Below are 17500 nucleotides of genomic sequence, written 5' to 3' on the forward strand. Positions count from 1 at the left end.
TCTCTGTTGTCGGTGCCAGTAGCCTAGTGGTTAAGTGTGCCGATATATAGCACCAAGGTGCTCACAGCGACCAGAGTTCAATTCTCTGCTCGAGGTCCTTTGCCGATCCTTCCCCTCTCTCTCTGCTCCTAATGCTTTCCTGTCTATTCTTTACTGTCCTATCACATTAAAGATGAAAACCCCGAAAAATATCTATTAAAAAAAAAAAAAAAAAAAAAAAAAAAAAAAAAAAATTATATATATATATATATATATATAAATGATTTCACAGGAGGGCTAATAATTTCTCATTGAGCTCTAAGAGTTAAAGAACACCCAATAGATTAAAAAAAACAAGTGGTGAACTGTTTAAATATTTTATTTATTCATTTTAATATTAAACATGATTAAAGACTAATTCAATCATAACAATATGTACATTAATAATAATAATAATAATAATAATAATAATAATAATATTATTATTATTATTATTATTATTATTATTAAGGAATTTTATTATAATAATTAATGGTACTTAATAATTAATGATATGAGATATGTGTTAAAATTTTTTTTTAAATGTAGGGTCGTGTAGTGTTTTAAATAATAAAAACTTCTGTTGTTGTTGGTAATTATATAATTAAATGTGTAAAAATTCATTATTAAATAATACAGATTTGTTTATCTTTTATACAAGAAATTAGTTTTAAATATTTACACATTTTTATAATTTTATCTCTGTTAAAAATGATCTTCTCATCACTTTTGGAAAAAGCATGGACCAAAATATCACAACCTAAATTTTACATTATTTCTCTATTTTGTAGCAAACAAACCAGAGAAAAAAAAACAATAATGTAACATCAATTTTCAACTTGACAGTTGGTCAAAGCAGCCACCTTTAGTGCAGTCATCAGCCTAAACTGTGGAATTTTAAGTGCCAGATGCAGCCCGGCTCTGACAGGTAAGGAAGCGTGAAACAAAACACTCAGGACATTTATACATAAACAAAGACGGGCCTGTTCTCAGAGCGTCTCGGGGACATCTTTCACCTGAGGATGGGACACCACACGTGCGTCAAAAAAAGCTCTGGTGACCTTAGGGAGCACATTCAGCTGTCAACAGGTGAAAAGGCCAGTTGGGTTTTGCCAACATTCTCCGCATCAAAAGGTTAAAACATTAGAGACTTGACTGACAAGAATTAGCGAACCCTGTGACCCGGGTGAGCGAGAGGAACCCTTCGGCAACAACAGGAAAAGAGGCAAGGCATGTCTCGGAAAACAGGGGAAAGGCTTTTCCCTTGTTCACAACAATGGACAGAAATGAAGAATGCATGAGTGTTGTGGAGAAAGCCACTCAATGTCCCGGGAGACTCATTACTTGGACATTATGTTCTGATGATGCCTTTCTTTTGAATGGAAAATGCAATTACAATGAGTTAAAAACAAACCTGGCATTTTTGGGGGTTTCCTCAGAGAAAGATCTTGAAGATCTCCAGGCACTAGGATGAAGCCAACCAATGCTTCTGAACAGACAGAATGTTCCGTCTTGTTGAATGATGAAGACAAAAGCCAATTGGTTGCTTCTCCAGATCGATAAACATTCCTAGATCGACTCAATATGTTTCTCAGCATTTTGCTGTCACTCACCACATTTGCTATTACTGCAAAGCTGCTAACAGCAATTGACAGGCCATCCTGCTCGCAGAAAACTAATTAAAGTCATCCTTCAGAGATGACAAGCTGACATTGTCTTGGTCTTGTGTTCATCTGAGGAACCTGTTTGACTCATTTCTTTGGCTGGTTTACACAAAGTCAACACTGCACCCAGACACCATGTGATGAGAGTTATCAAAAGAAACCCAAGTATATTCTCAGTGGTGCCAAAAACACAAAATTCTGCCCCATCCGCTAATAAAAACAAGCCAATGTGCTTGATGAAGCCATTATATTTATTAAGAGATGTGGAAAGAAATGCATGCACCGCAGGCAATATATTCCCGGCAGTTCCCGGGCGCTCTTTGAAGACTCATATTTGATTACAGATGGTTTATAAGAACCAAAGCCAAGCTGTCAAAGACTGAAGACAAGCAGTAATAAGCTCACCGTAGATGTCAGAGGCATTTCCAAAGCAGTCCACAGCATTGCACGGCATCAAAAAAGATCCAGGCCCATGCTGATCCCGGAATGAAGCGAAGTGAGTCAAAGCTACATGGATGTCAGAGCACTAGTGCATGCGGATCCGCTTCTCTATGCATGTGAGTGAACCTGAAGGAGGCTGCGGGGACTGAACGGCAGACGCTGCATTGCTGAGGAGGGCTGGACGGCTGTCATAGTAACTGCTGAATCCTGCCCTCCTATTGTGTGAGCAGGAAGAGAGGGAAGCGGAGCCGAGGAGGAGGAGGAGGAGCTGGTTCTGCTACCTCAGCCACCTCGAACAACTGATCCTCGCAGCCGCTCACTTGCAGATCAACACCGCCGTGAGCTGACTGCAAATCACTGTTCACTGCAACATCTGCTGCGGATGGTGACGGTGAAAGTGAATGTTGCTGATGATGAAACATGTCAGCACTGTGGTTCCAAAGGGATGGAAATGGGCAGCAACAATAGTCAGGTAAACTGTGATGTAAATTGATGCTGAGCTGGTACTTAAAGGCCCAAAGTGTGCAAGAAAATGCGCCATTACACCCCCAGCAGCCTGAACTGTTACTACAAGAGAGGATAAAAACATGCCTTCATTTTGTTCACACCAAATTGTGACAATAGCATGTAAATTTTGCAGCAGAAATCTAGACTTATCAGACCAATCTTCTTGTGAGCCGTGTGGTTTTTGCTGCTGTAGCTCACCTTCTTCAAGGTTTGACATGTTCAGAAAATGTTCTTTTGCAGACCTTGATTGTAATGATAGTTATTAGAAGTAACGTTGGGTTTCTTTTAGGTCAAAGCAAGGCATTTCGGATCCACAGAATTGCAGCTAAAAGAGGCTCGCACCAAGTATGATAAATTTAAAGATAACGATATTGCCATCAATTGTTCAGAATATAAAACAACATCAGAATTCATACCACAGCATTAATGATAAAGATGTAGAAAAACAATAGTTGAAAACACTCTCAAAACTATTTTTCCCAGCTCATAAACAAAACACTGCTTGATGTTAAGCCCTATTTTCAAGATTATTTCAACATAATAACTATCATGAAAACAATGCATTATACAATGCAAGGGAATGACAAATTTGCTAGGCTGGCTTGCATAGTTTCTATGTATTTTTTTAAGTAAAAAACATTTGAGTGCTAGTTTTGTCATTTTTGTGTTGCCTCATTTAAAAAGTTATCATTATTGTTATATTTATAGTTATTGTTCTTAGAGTGAATGGCCTTTTACTGTTTTTTGTTTTGTTTTTTTGCACCATTCTCTGTAAACCATAATGGTTGTGCTTGAAAATCCTAGTATATCAATAGTTTCTGAAATACTCAAACAAGCTTGTCTGGCATCAACATATATGCTATGTTCAAACTCACATAAAGCATCTTTCTTCCCCATTCTGAAGCTTGATTTGATGCTCTTGACTAAGTTTACTTGCCAAAATGTATTAAGTTACTGCCTGATGATGGCCTGATTAGATATTTGAGCTAATGGTCAGCTGAATGTGCATTGGATTACCTAATAGAGTGGTCAGTTTATTAGGTGTGCGGATATTTATATATCCAAATTTTTATTGAATGGTTATAGAGTCTGGGAGCATAAAAAACTCAGAGTAGAACAAACTGTGTTGTCATATTCTTGAAATTACAGCAATTTGGACAAGGTGTGAACAGAAAATAAAACTCCAGCCTTATTTTTATAGTTTACTGTATATGTGTGACACTATAAACAGTCACAAAGAGTTAGCTATATAGTTTATGTGATTGCGCTGTACGTATCCAGGTAAAGTTGGATGAATATAAACTTTTAATATATCTTTTTAAAAAGAATGATCAAGTAGTGCAACGATGCCAATTTAAATTGTTATTGCAAAAAAAGAAAAAAGGTTTGCAATGTATATTTACTGTCCATTTAGTTGAAGTCAACTGAGTTTAGTGTTGTTTTGGGCACAATTGACTATTTATTTATAGACAAAAACATTTTTTAAGATAGTATAAAACACATTCTAACACTTCAAATACATAACTTATAACATACAAATCCTTAAACGAGCAAAACAAATTTAAACCAGAAAACCACTGATGATGTTTGAACTACTGATTCGATTAATGTTCAAATGTGCAGTGAATATAAACACATTTTGGGGTCCTGTCTTCTGAGGCACAGCACACAATTCTTCACTTTCTGACAGATCCTAAGGTAACTTAAGGGACTGTGACTAATGATGTGTTTGCTTAATTTGCATAATGCCCTAATTTGCATTTTGCAGAGGATCTCTCTCTGTACTGTCCAAAACCAACCCTGAGATCAGGTGAGAAATACAAAATGAGAGCTCTCTATCATCCTGTCTGGAATTATTGCGGTAATCTGCTGTGCCAATTATATATACAGTATTTTGTGCTTCATATATTTTCAGATTTTGTTTAATTAAAGATAGCTCGACAGGTTACATTTAAGCTTGCACTCTTTGCTCATGTGATTTTGCCTGCAAATTGTCCACTATGTTTCCATCTTGAATAAATAAGTCAAACATAGTGAAGATGAGGCACATTTTCACATACAGAAATAAAGAAACACTTAGGCCAGCAAAAGCTTTAAACTTTTCAGGTGCTTCTGTACATAACGATGGTTACACATTTACCCAGATTTCCTCAGCAATGCGCCTGCAATCATATGATACTGAATAATGATAACAGGAGAGCTTAAGTCTCGGTTTCCAGTGAAAGATAATAACCTATGGATGTAAAAGCTACAAAATAAAAATGATATATTTTATACTATTTACAAAAAAATAGAACTTAAACCAGTAATTTCAGGGATAAATAAAAATGTGTTAATTAATCAAAACATTATATTATATTATATTATATTATATTATATTATATTATATTATATTATATTATATTATATTATATTATATTATATTATATTATATTATATTATATATTATGCAACAAGATGGATCTATTAATAATTTATAGAACCTAATAATATAATAAAATAAAATATAATAATTAAACTTTAATTTTTGTCATCTAAAATATATATATTTTTCTATTTCCAGCGATAGATAATGACCTAATAATGTTTAATTTACAATACGAATTTGGTATATTTTTAAGACCATTTTTACTGTAATAAAAATAATTTTATTAGTAATTTAGAGAGCATAATATAATATAATATAATATAATATAATATAATATAATATAATATAATATAATATAATATAATATAATATAATATAATATAATATAATAAATCTCATTTACATTTTATCTACATTTAATCTATTATAACAACCTTTGTTGTGAAAATGCATCACAATTTTCTTCTAAGCTTGAACTTGAGACTTATATTAAACCTGCATATTTGTGGCATTACCTTGACCCCTTGTTTTGTATCTTTCAGTGTATCTGCAGGGCTGTTAGGAGAGCTCGGTGTGGCCTCAGGCAGGGGACTTAGAGGTGGTGTGTCTCCAAATTCGAAGTGCTGCACGCGGGCAGCCACCAGTCCAGCCCTGTGAGGCCTGTAGTAGGCATGAATTCGCGGAGGCTCATTCAGAGGACTGTAGTGGATCAGCAGTCCGCCCGGCACCTCCGGCAATGATGACATGCTGGGCACGTTCCACGTCTTCTGACGAAAATTCAGCATTTCGAGAATCACACCTGCTTGTCTTCTATACAAGGCGGATGAAATGCTTCCAGCAGATCCAAAACAAATGATTTAATCCTTGTCAAATTTACTGTACTTTTGAGTCATCGTTGAAGAAATCAGTCAGCAATGTCTGTATTTCAAATCCACCTAAAAGTCTTTCCGAACGAGACCAGACTTTGCTCTTCTTTTCGCTCTCTATCTTCCAGTGTTGTTCAGTGTGTGTATTTCTCGGCATGTGTGTTAATCTTCTTATCTGACCTTTGACTTTGATGCCAGTGCTGATGAAAGGTGGAGCGAAACCTCCCGCCACTCTACTTTGCTGCTCGGTTCCACTTCGTGCCGTCTTTAGCAGAGACACACACACCGCTGCCTTTCCAGATGGCACTAACAGGCTGTAGGCCACTATCTTATTTCTTCTGTGGCTTGACAGTCATTTTTATGGCTAGTTATATAAGCCCACACTGACAGCACACATCTGATCTCCTAACACAGTACATTCAAAGCAACCTTGTAGTACACAAACAATATTGTAGTGTTAGATTTACAATAAGTATTATATTATATTATATTATATTATATTATATTATATTATATTATATTATATTATATTATATTATATTATATTATATTATATTATATTATCTGCATCACATTACATATATAAAAAGTTATTATACTGTATATATACAGTTGAAGCCAGAATTATTAGCCCCCGTTAATTTTTTCCCCCAATTTCTGTTTAACGGAGAAGTTTCTCTCAACATATTTGTAAACATAATAGTTTTAATAACTCATTTCTAATAACTGATTTATTTTATCTTTGCCATGATGACAGTAAATAATATTTGACTAGATATTTTTCAAGACACTTCTATACAGCTTAAAGGGACATTAAAAAGGCTTAACTAGGTTAATTAGGTTACTAGGCATGTTAGGGTAATTAGGCAAGTTATTGTATAACGATGTTTTATTCTGTAGACAGTAGAAAAAATAAATAGCTTAAAGGGGCTAATAATTTTGACCTTAAAATGGTTCATAAAAAAATAAAAACTGCTTTCATTCTAGCCGAAATAAAACAAAGACTTTCTCCAGAAGAAAAAAAATATTATCAGACATACTGTGAAAATTTCCTTGCTCTGTTAAACATCATTTGGGAAATATTTAAAAAAGAAAAAAGTATTTTAAAATGACATCAAATGAATCTTGTTCTAAACATGGCTAAAAAGATTATTTTGATTAATAAACTACTGATAAATTGAATTATATTTGTTGGAGTCTTCTCTAAATAATGGTCAAAACGTATGATAATTATAATATTTTTATTGCTCAGCTCAAATAAAACAGGACACATTCCCTTTACAGGGAGTACCATTTGTTGTGTCTCTCCTGTGACAAACCAAATAACAAGGTTGTTTACAGAACAAAAATGCTAATCTTTCCAAACATATTAAACCTGATTTTCCATCGGGAAAATCCTGGGTGAAATCAGTTAACCTTGTTCTCCACTGAACTCCTGACTAAGCAGAAAGAGTTTTCGGGCAGTCATAAGGAAATGCAATCTCATGAGCTTTGAACTTTGCTCCTGTTTAAGATTGTATGCAAATTCTCCATGGGAACTGAAGATGGCTGAACACAGGCCTAAAAAACTGATGGTAATTTGATAGCACTAAATCATGCTGCATTAAAGGAAAGCGTGTTTACTTTAATGGGAAGGTTTCTTTGTTTAATTTTGAGCTTGAATTCTCAGGCTGGCACATGCTGCTTGTGTGGAAGTTGAGTCTTTTGGCAGTGCAATCAGGATTTCCGAGACACATCCCTGTATTTAAACAAACTCAACCCTGAGCGTGTTTCTGATATGATCCTTAAAAAGGGCCGGACTGTTTCCAAATCTTGTATTTTCTAATTCAGAGTTCTACCAGGAATAAGGAAAAGGTGACGACGCAACATTGTCACGAAACAGTGATTCAGTCATTTATGTGGACGGCAGTAAGACTCCAGTAAAAATGCATTTATTGTGATCATATGTCACAAACAGGTTTGCACAGTAGGTGTAACTGCTGTGTTTTAGATGATAGAAGTCCTTTACTCTAGACTAAACTGCACAGTAAAAAGAGGGCAAAGGTAATTAGATGTGATAGAATGCTAAAACGAACTAGTCACAAAGAGAGATCAAATTGGAAACAGGCCACTAGTCACATTTTTACTATGGTTAAGCATTTTTGTCTTTTTGAACTAATATTTGTTATTAAGCAAGGAGACATGACATTGATAAAAATTGACTTTAAGGACTTTTAAAACAAATCAACTGTTTTCAGAATTGATAATAATAATAATAATAATAATAATAATAATAATAATAATAATAATAATAATAATAATGGTGCAGTGGGTAGCACGATCGCTTAACAGCAAGAAGGTCGCTGGTTCGAGCCTCGTCTGGGTCAGTTGGCGTTTCTGTGTGGAGTTTGCATGTTCTCCCTGTGTGCGCGTGGGTTTCTTCTTGGTGCTCCGTTTTCCCCCAAAAGTCCAAAGACATGTGCTATAGGTGAATTGGGTAGGCTAAATTCGCTGTAGTGTATGAATGTGAATGAGTGTGTATGGGTGTTTCGTAGTGATGGGTTACAGATGGAATGGCATCCGCTGCATAAAACATATACTGGATAAGTTGGCTACTTATTACGCTGTGGCAACCCCTTATTAATAAATAAACTAAGCTGAAAAGAAAATGAATGAATGAATGAATAAAAATAATTAAAATACTAATAATAATAATAATAATAATAATAATAATAATAATAATAATAATAAATCAGCATATTTAAATTATTTTGAAGGATTATGTGACAATGTGAAATGTGAACTGTGAAAATTCAGTAGGAATAAATTACATTAAAAAAAATATTAAAATAGGAATTTTTATTTAAACAGTATTAATATTGCACAAGATATTGTTTTTATGTTTTTTTGTTCACAGTGTTTTTAAAGGTAGCCTTTTAAAAACTTTTAAAAAGCAATATAAAAACATTTAATTCACTAAATGTTGTATATAATATAATATATTTATTTTTATTAATATGTATATTGTATAATATAGTTTCTAAGGTGAAACATATTATATATAAATATTATATTAATTGCAATGTTTTAAATTTTTTTAAAAAGTCAAAAATAAGTGAAATTGTGTGCCATCAGCATTTACTATAACAAAATATTTATGTATCACCATGGGACCATTTCAACTCAATCTGATTAGTAAAAGAAAGAAAGATTCATGAACCAGCAAAAAAAATAAAAAATAAGATTAAGTCATTGTGGCAACTAACCCCATTCTTCTGTATGCAGGCAGCATGACCTACCAGGCCGACTAATAGGTCTGCTGCCTCTCGGCGTCCCAGAGAGCCATGCTCCGCTCGGTCAGTAGAGGAACTGTGTGTGCTGCTGGTGGACCTCATGATGGGCAGACTGAGAGAACGAGGGTCTTTCACACACCTCTCTACCCTCAGCTCCTCTCCTGGTCGGGCTACACATAAACACACGAAACTGTCATTAATGCTGGTCATAAACTTGTCATTGGCATGATGAATGATACTGTTGATCCTTCCATAGAATTTTTAAATATTGACCATGTCACTTCCAACTCTTTCTTGAGGAAGGCCTTTTGCAAAAAAAAAAATCTCATTTCAAAAATAAGAAAAAAGATAAACATGGAGCTAGTAGCATTAAGGCCCAATCCCAATTCTACCCCTTAGCCCTTCCCCTTACCCCTCATTTTGCACGTTCACATGAAGGGTTAGGGGTGTCCCAATTCTCTTTAGCTTGAAGACATAGGGCTAAGAGGAAAGGCTAGATACCCCTTTAAACAGAGATTCTTCAGGACCACACTCGAAACCAAGGGGTATGAAAACTTCCCAGAATACACCATTTACAATAACAGCATAGCTGCACCCGGAAGTCAGGTGATTTACAAATTAGCATTTTTTAAGTTATTGTGAATTTTTACAACACACAAGCACATATTTAATACACTCATACTGCGTTGGTGTTTTACTGTCATGCTTTTTAAAAACGCTAAAATAAAAACCTCTAAATTTCGATATCTATAATCCACAATAATAACTCCTGTATAGCAGACCCACAACATTCTGACACTCGATGACTCTCGAATCCCCTGTCAGAAAAGTCTAGTGGCTGGGAATGGCCTTTTTACAGGGAATGGTCTGGTATAATGTTAATGTTGTTTTCTTGTGTTTACATAGATGATTATGGCCACGTTGTAAATGCACATTACAGTTATGATCCTATTGCCACATTATATTGTTATGAAATCATGATATTGTTGCCTTCAGTGATTTCCTGAAGGTAAATACCAAAAAATAATGCAACTAGTTCAAGGGCCAAGGGGAAGGGGTAGGGGGACAAAAATAGAATTGGGATTGGGCCTTAAGTATGATTCCCAGTACATGCATAAACCGTAAACTTTAACTCTGCTACTTTTAGCAACATTAGCAGAGAAACGTGATTTATTTATTTCTTCACTGAAAAGAATTGTTGTAAATTTGACAGTATTACTGCCAATTTTGATTGTCAGTAATACTGTAAAATCTACAAGTGCACTATAAATCAATAACAACAATTATGCTTTAAAACTACAGTACAATTATACTTGTTCATTCACAGTGCACTTGTACATTTTACAGTATAATTGACCACCAAATTTGCCAGTAATACTGTAATTTTTACAGTAATTTCTGTACAGCGTGCAAAGACACTGAGTGAAAAGTGAACCTTCCTTTCATAAAAATAAAGCATGGTTTTATTATAGTAAAAGTTCTGTAACTATGTTTTTTATTACCATTTGTATAGTCTTACCACAATGTTACTACTAATACCATGCTATGTTTAGTGTAGTAAAACAACACGATGCAAAAAATTATGATTTTTGTAAGAGTGGCTCAATGCTCTAAAATGGACATGAATTTTGGGTAACACTTTAAAATAATGGTCCATTAGTTAATGTATTTACTAATATGAACAAACCATTAGTAATACATTTATTACAGTATTTATTAATGTTAGTTATTTAATTTGGATTTTAATAATGCATTAGATAATGTTGAACTATGGCTAATAAATGCTTTACAAGATTATTTATACTTGATCAAGTAAATACATTAACTAATGGACCATTATTATAAAGTGTTACGGAATTCTGAGATGCTTCAGTTTTGATTTTGACAACCAGCCATCAAATGTAAGCAGTGAATTACCTCGTACTCTGAGGTAGTGGCCACCAAAGCGGTAGGCTTCGAATCCCAGTGAAAGCGGTGTATTGGACTGATCCAGGAACAGGTTGACACGTGACAGCTCGATGCCTTTTCTTTCAAACACAGCTCCCAGAACTTCTCTGAAACACAACAAGCTAACAGTCAGCTAACCATGACTCTGAATGCATTGATTAGTTTATTGCACCACCTAGGGGCTCAAGCACAAAATCACCTCAAGGTTTTCTTCTTTACGGCTGGGACGATCTCCATGCTGACCTCAAAATTTAAGTCAAACTTCAGAGTGAAGCACTCCTTGCTGGGGTCCTGCAGGGGTGGAGAACGGGCAATCAGTTTTTGCTTTAGAAACATTTATAAAGCTATCAGGTACTGCCAATACAGAATACTTTCAGACAAAGAAAGGTCAAGAGCACTGACTCATAGATACATAATGCCTCAAAATCTTGCCTGCAAAACTAGATAATTTGCTTGAGACAGAAAAGCGATACACAGTCTTAATGAAAATCAGAGCTCTAGTTCTTTTCTTACATCTGTGTGTCGACGTCTGGTCTTCTTTTTAACCAGTTTCATTCCTCCACTCCTGCGATCCCTAAAGCACAGAAGAATAGGGAATGATTGAACTTGAGTGATGAAGGCCATGTGCAGTGTTTGTTTGTGGTATTTTATAATGAAAATGTATTTTTACTGACCATGAATAATCCTGTTTAAACAGTCCACCAGTCCAATTTCAGCACAAATTATAATATTTTACATAAATTAGGCTGCATCATTATTAGAGGGCACCTATGATGAAAATCTACTTTTGTAAGCTGTTTGGACAGAACTGTTTGTAGTTATAGTCAGGGTGCGAATTATACACTGATGTTTGGGAGGGGATGTGTGAAGTTTTTCAGTTATGTCGGTAATATGCCTCAGTGATCCAAGTTACATATTTAATTCAATCTGATTTATTAATCAAACTTTTGTTTTTTTGTGTGATATTGAGTGGTTCTCAATGACATTTGTGATATTAAATAAACAGTGACAGGTTTACATTCTGGCACCTATTAATGGACGACCATGAAAGACTGCATTTATTTTTTATTTTTACCGTTTCTCTTCCATGTGTGAGCAAGTGTATAATAAAATACAATCTATACATCTAGTTTTATGGACACCTGTACAAATGTCTATTTTACAAGAAACTTGTAAACACTTTTGTGAACACTTACACTGTCTGTTAGTGCTCTAGATTTACTGGATTCAACTCACTAAATTAATATATTTTGGCAAAATATGCATTCACAACGGAATGAACCAGTATAGGGGTGGTCAAATGTATATTTATGTCATCTATTATTTTAATTAGTAATATTATTTAGATACAGATCAGAGCAAACTATTTCTTCGTGTTTTAATTCTTTTTTGTTTTGATGTTCTTCAGGGGGATCAAGTGTTTATTAATATACACCCCCCATCCCCCCCCCCCCACCCCTGTATTTCGCACCCTGGGTATAGTGTGTCCGCTGTCATATAGAAGTCATATGAACACAAGTCTCTTTTTTTTTTTTTCCTGACAAATCCCAGTGATTTTGAGGCCCACCGCAACGTGATGTAGGAGTGCGGTTGTCCCCGCCCACCAAATTGATTGACAGGTGCCATGCTTCTATAATACCATGTATACATATGTCAACAGAAAACTTTTTGCAAAGAAACTGAGATTAAAATATTTGTTCCATGTAATTCTTAACCGATATAAATCACCACGGCCGCATGATGTCAGTAAACGATAATATATGTGTGTGTACTGCAAACCGCATTTGTGTGAGACTAATCATTTCAGAAAGGCTTAAATAAACTCCACCACAAATACATGAACATGAGCTTCATCCATGTCTGTATTACTGATTGCCGTTTATCTGATGTAAAGCAGTGGTGGGCGAGGAGAAGCAGCTCATTTACATTTAAAGCCACAAGCTACAAATACAGCTACACTGTATTCAGACACCAAAATGGGCAAATTCTGGAGGCTATAATAAACTATCTGATTAGTATTTTGAGCTGAAACTTTACAGACATATTCTGGAGACACCAAAGGCTTATTAACATCTTGTAAAAGAGGTCAAATAGGTGTCGTTTAAAGCAATAAGTAACTGTAATTACAGTTCAATACTCTTTGAGTGTCTTTATAAAATGTTATTAACACTTACAACTTTTATTCACTCTTAAAACAGGCCTGCAAATGAGGAACTGTATTTTAATACTTATAGATTACATATTTTAATCACAATTTTCACTGTTTCTTTCTTTTTTTTATAAATTTTTTAAATCACGCTTTGTCTTACTTTAAATAAATGTAAGCAATTCTGGGGCTCCCTTGCAAAACTCCATTCACGTTTTTTGCACATTGCTCAATTTGCATATTTGTTTTAATGCTTTGCTTACTAAAACAGTACAGAAAGCATGTGCAAATAAACTCCTTCAGTACTCATAATTCATTCTCTATAAAATCCTCCCCATGTGGATTACAAATTAACATCAGACATGTCGTAAGATAAAGTTACTTAGTCTTTCTAAACCAAAATAATTGTGTAATTCACATTGCTTCAGGAAGCTTGCCAAAATCACAGTTTGTACCAACTCATTTATAAGGCTGTCAACTCGCTAAAGCTCAAGAGTTCATGTTTTTCCATTTCCTAAAGCAGTTTGATGATCAAAAACAATAGATAGTCGCATTCTAGAAGGTCATCTTCAGTAGATTACGCCACTGGAAAGTGCACAGCCTTCCGCTTTCATTAAAGCAAAACCATTATAGATGTCCAAATGGAGGAATAAATGTGAAAAGAACTGACCCTAGGTCTGAACATCCATCCTCTCCGTCCTCCATGTCAGAGGGGGGACCGGTGCGAGGCGGACAGGAACGAGTGGACACGTTCCGGGCCAGGATGGAACCTGTGAGGACAAGAAGTGAGGTAATGATAACATCCTGCCAGAAGCTGGTAATGAAAATTAACCTTCACCCTTTCGTCTTGAGGACAGCTGACATCTACAGTTGTAGTCAGAATTATTAGCCCTGCTGAATTATTAGCCTCTCTCTATATTTTGTCTCCAATTTCTGTTTGACGGAAAGATTTTATTCAACACATTTCTAAACATAATAGTTTTAATAACTGAATTATTTTATCTTTGCCATAATGAGAGTACATAAAATTTTACAAGATATTGTCAAAGATACTAGTATTCTGCTTAAAGGCCAATTTAAAGGTCTAACTAACTAGGCAAGTTAGGTTAATTAGGCAAGTCGTTGTATAACAATGGTTTGTTCTGTAGACAATCTAAAAAAAATAGCTTAAGAAGGCTAATAAAAATGACCTTAAAATGGTTTAAAAAACATATTGCTTTTATTTTAGCTAAAATAAAACAAATAAGACTTTCTCCAGAAGAAAAAATATTATAATAAATACTGTGAAAAACTCCTTGCTCTGATAAACATCATTTGTAAAAGGACTAAGACCAAATGAAAATGAATGAATGAATGAATGAATGTATCCCCATCCGAATTCAAACAGAGAGCAGAGAAGAGACAGAGAGATGCTGTACCTTGTGGCTGCAGATCAAAGCGCGGGTGCCTGTCAAAGATCATGCCGTCATGAGCGGCTGGATGGCAGATAGAGTCACATGACTCACAGAGGTGCAATGGGCTGCCGTCTCGAAGGTCCTGACACGACGGGTGGTGACAAACCTGAGGTATAAATCATAAAGCAATAATGTCACATTTGAAGAGCTAAGTGTGTGAAATACAGTACATCAATTGTTTTTAGCAGAACTGTAAGGCCATAGCTCAATTTTCTTCCAATTTGACATTGATGGGTGTTTTTTTCAACTATGAAAGATTCTGGTGTCTTTTGATGACTGAAAATAAACATTCTTCATGCAATTAACACACTTTCGCTTGCTTATTTAAACTGCCCACAAACAAAATCCAACAGTTTATAAACAGCACATGCATTGGAAAATTGTGTCAAACATTTGACAAAAGAAACATTTCCATCACAGCTGAAGATTTGGAAATGATGGAAGTGATGGAAGTTACATTTTTGAGAAAGAAACGGAGAAACTGAGTAAGAAAAAAGACATTTTGTGTTTATAGCATTCTGTGGTTGAAATTACAGTGATTGAAGTAGCATTTTAGGGCGGTACATTATATCGCTTCAGCTTCGATATCGCAATGTGCAAATCTGCAATAGTTACATCACAGGATCTGTTTAGTTGAGATTATACACTACTGGTCAAAAGTTTAGGGTCAGTAGGACTGACCCTTCTCCTGGGTCAGCAAAGATGCATTTATTTAATCAAAATACAGTACAAATTGTGAAATGTTATATGCACTATGTGTATAAATACACATTACATTATAAAATAACTGTTCAAAAGTAGTTTACAGTATCATCATTTAATTTAATAATTTATTCCAGTGATTTTGAAGATGAATTTTCAGCTTCATTACTCCAGTCTTCAGAGTCACACGATCCATCAGAAATCACTCTGATATTAATTATTATTATTAATGGTAATAGTAATAAAAGCAATAATGATTGGACCAATAATTTCATTTGAAACTGCATACAATAATAAAGCAGTTATTTAAAATTTGTTTAAAAACAATTTTTTACATTTAATAAATGCCACCTTGATGAACAGAATAACTTTCTTACAAAAACTAAATAGATAAAATAAAACTGACCCTGAACTTTTGACCGGTAATGTAGTTGATTAGGAACACATGATTTATGGAGTCTTTGCAAAGTTTAACTCTAATCTAATAGTGTGAACTATTTTTATTTGGACTTGTTTTATTTCCGGTGACTAAGATTTTTAAGCAAATTTAAATCATTTGGCACAAAAAATATAACTTAACAGAGATGAATTGTTTAATTATTTATACATAAAGACTATGCAGTGTTTTTACATTTGATTGAATTTCTGTATCTCAATACTGTAAGACTGCACCAAAAAAAAAAAAACTTTTATTGTTTTCATTGGTGCTTAAATTTGTTTGTTTTATTTAATATATTTTTGCAGGTGCACTCCCTTAAAAAAACATCCCAATCAATGTAAGTTTCAGATTTTTTTCCAAATAGAATCATCTTGTGAAATTGTATTAATATCGTAAAAAATATATTGCAGAAAAACAAAATATCTCAATGTCCGTTTTTTCCAACATCGTGCAGCCAAACAAATAAATAAAATGTTATTTTCTGGAAATTATAGTAATGGAAAAAAGACCTTTGTGTAATATATATTGAAAAGCTGGTTATTTATGTAGCGTCTTGTTTACACATGGTATAAGATCTGATGAATGTACTGCTCTATTGCTTTTTGCTTACATAAGCCCTTATAGGAATGCAGCTCTGTCTGTTTCAGATTTGTTTGCATTTTGAACGTTTTCAAACAAAATAATCCAATAATTTCCATTGTTTAAGCCTGGGTTTAGGACAAGAATTAAACAAATACATAAAAGACATCACCAATAAATGTATGATGATATGTATGGTGAAAAAAACCCTGAAGTTTAAATAAAATCAGCCTCAGCACATAAAGAGTTCAGGAAATATTCTGCTGTGCTATTACGCAACTTTATGTTTCCATAAAGTTCAACACTGCATTAACTTTCTGTTCAAAGACCATTTCTGGGACAAGTTCTAAGGCCAACATCAGCAGGAAATAAGTGTGGAAAGAGGGAAAAAGAAAGAGGGATAAAGACCTCCTGGTTGTCTGCTTCCTTCCATTGTTCTCTTGATAAGCTTCGCACAAAACACACTCAGATAGAGAACCATGCAAAAACTACACCGCAAAATTCGGAAAACCAGCAATTTTCCTCCTTGTGGTGACTTCTCAAAACAGCGCTTCTCAAACAAATTCAATTCAGGATCCACTCAAAATACATTCATAGCACACATTCTCAAGCTAAAGGTGCCAAAACAAATGCGCCTCTAGATGCTGAAGCAGTGACGTACGCACCATCCTGATAGAAAACCACAAGAAGTGAGTAAGCAGGACAGAGAACATGTGCCCAACAAAACCCCTAACAACAATAGGAGACAGAATCAGGAAAACGGGCAGATCTAGAAGTTATATAATCGCAAGACCGCAGATTGAAAAATAATCATTAGGACCGAGAATGTGAAGAGTTGCTTTCATAAACGATTTTATGTATACTTTTTTAGACCAATATGGCTTCCAGCTGGGAACAAAGTATTTGTTCCCAGATTGAAGCTCATAAGTAAAAATTTAAGCCTAAATAAGGCTTAGAGCAACTACTGCCAAGGCAAACCGTTACTTTATCCTACCTGTGACTTTTTCCCCCCTTTATTTTTCCTTTGTCTTCTTATTCGAAATGCATTTGCAATGAGTTAGAGTGAGGAAAAATTCTTCTGAAAGCCAGGAGAAGCA

At 34.6% G+C, this 17500-nt stretch overlaps 1 protein-coding gene across 5 annotated transcripts in view; it reads right to left on the reverse strand.

The window, feature by feature from the left end:
- The window catches only part of plekhg5a (pleckstrin homology domain containing, family G (with RhoGef domain) member 5a), a 70727-nt gene that overhangs the window by 24753 nt on the left and 28474 nt on the right, over positions 1 to 17500 (reverse strand). For 3 of the 5 annotated variants that reach the window (XM_056468017.1, XM_056468015.1, XM_056468018.1), the window contains 6 exons: positions 14648 to 14789; positions 13900 to 13999; positions 11597 to 11657; positions 11283 to 11374; positions 11054 to 11190; positions 9110 to 9306 (listed from right to left, as the gene is read on the reverse strand). In XM_056468017.1, the coding sequence (XP_056323992.1) occupies positions 9110 to 9306; positions 11054 to 11190; positions 11283 to 11374; positions 11597 to 11657; positions 13900 to 13999; positions 14648 to 14789 (729 nt within the window). Of the gene's footprint in view, positions 1 to 5513; positions 6127 to 9109; positions 9307 to 11053; positions 11191 to 11282; positions 11375 to 11596; positions 11658 to 13899; positions 14000 to 14647; positions 14790 to 17500 lie in introns of those variants that run through there. The other 2 variants (XM_056468016.1, XM_056468019.1) reach the window with 2 other exon arrangements.

The sequence above is a fragment of the Danio aesculapii genome, chromosome 11 (assembly GCF_903798145.1).
Source record: "Danio aesculapii chromosome 11, fDanAes4.1, whole genome shotgun sequence".
Classification (NCBI taxonomy): domain Eukaryota; kingdom Metazoa; phylum Chordata; class Actinopteri; order Cypriniformes; family Danionidae; genus Danio; species Danio aesculapii.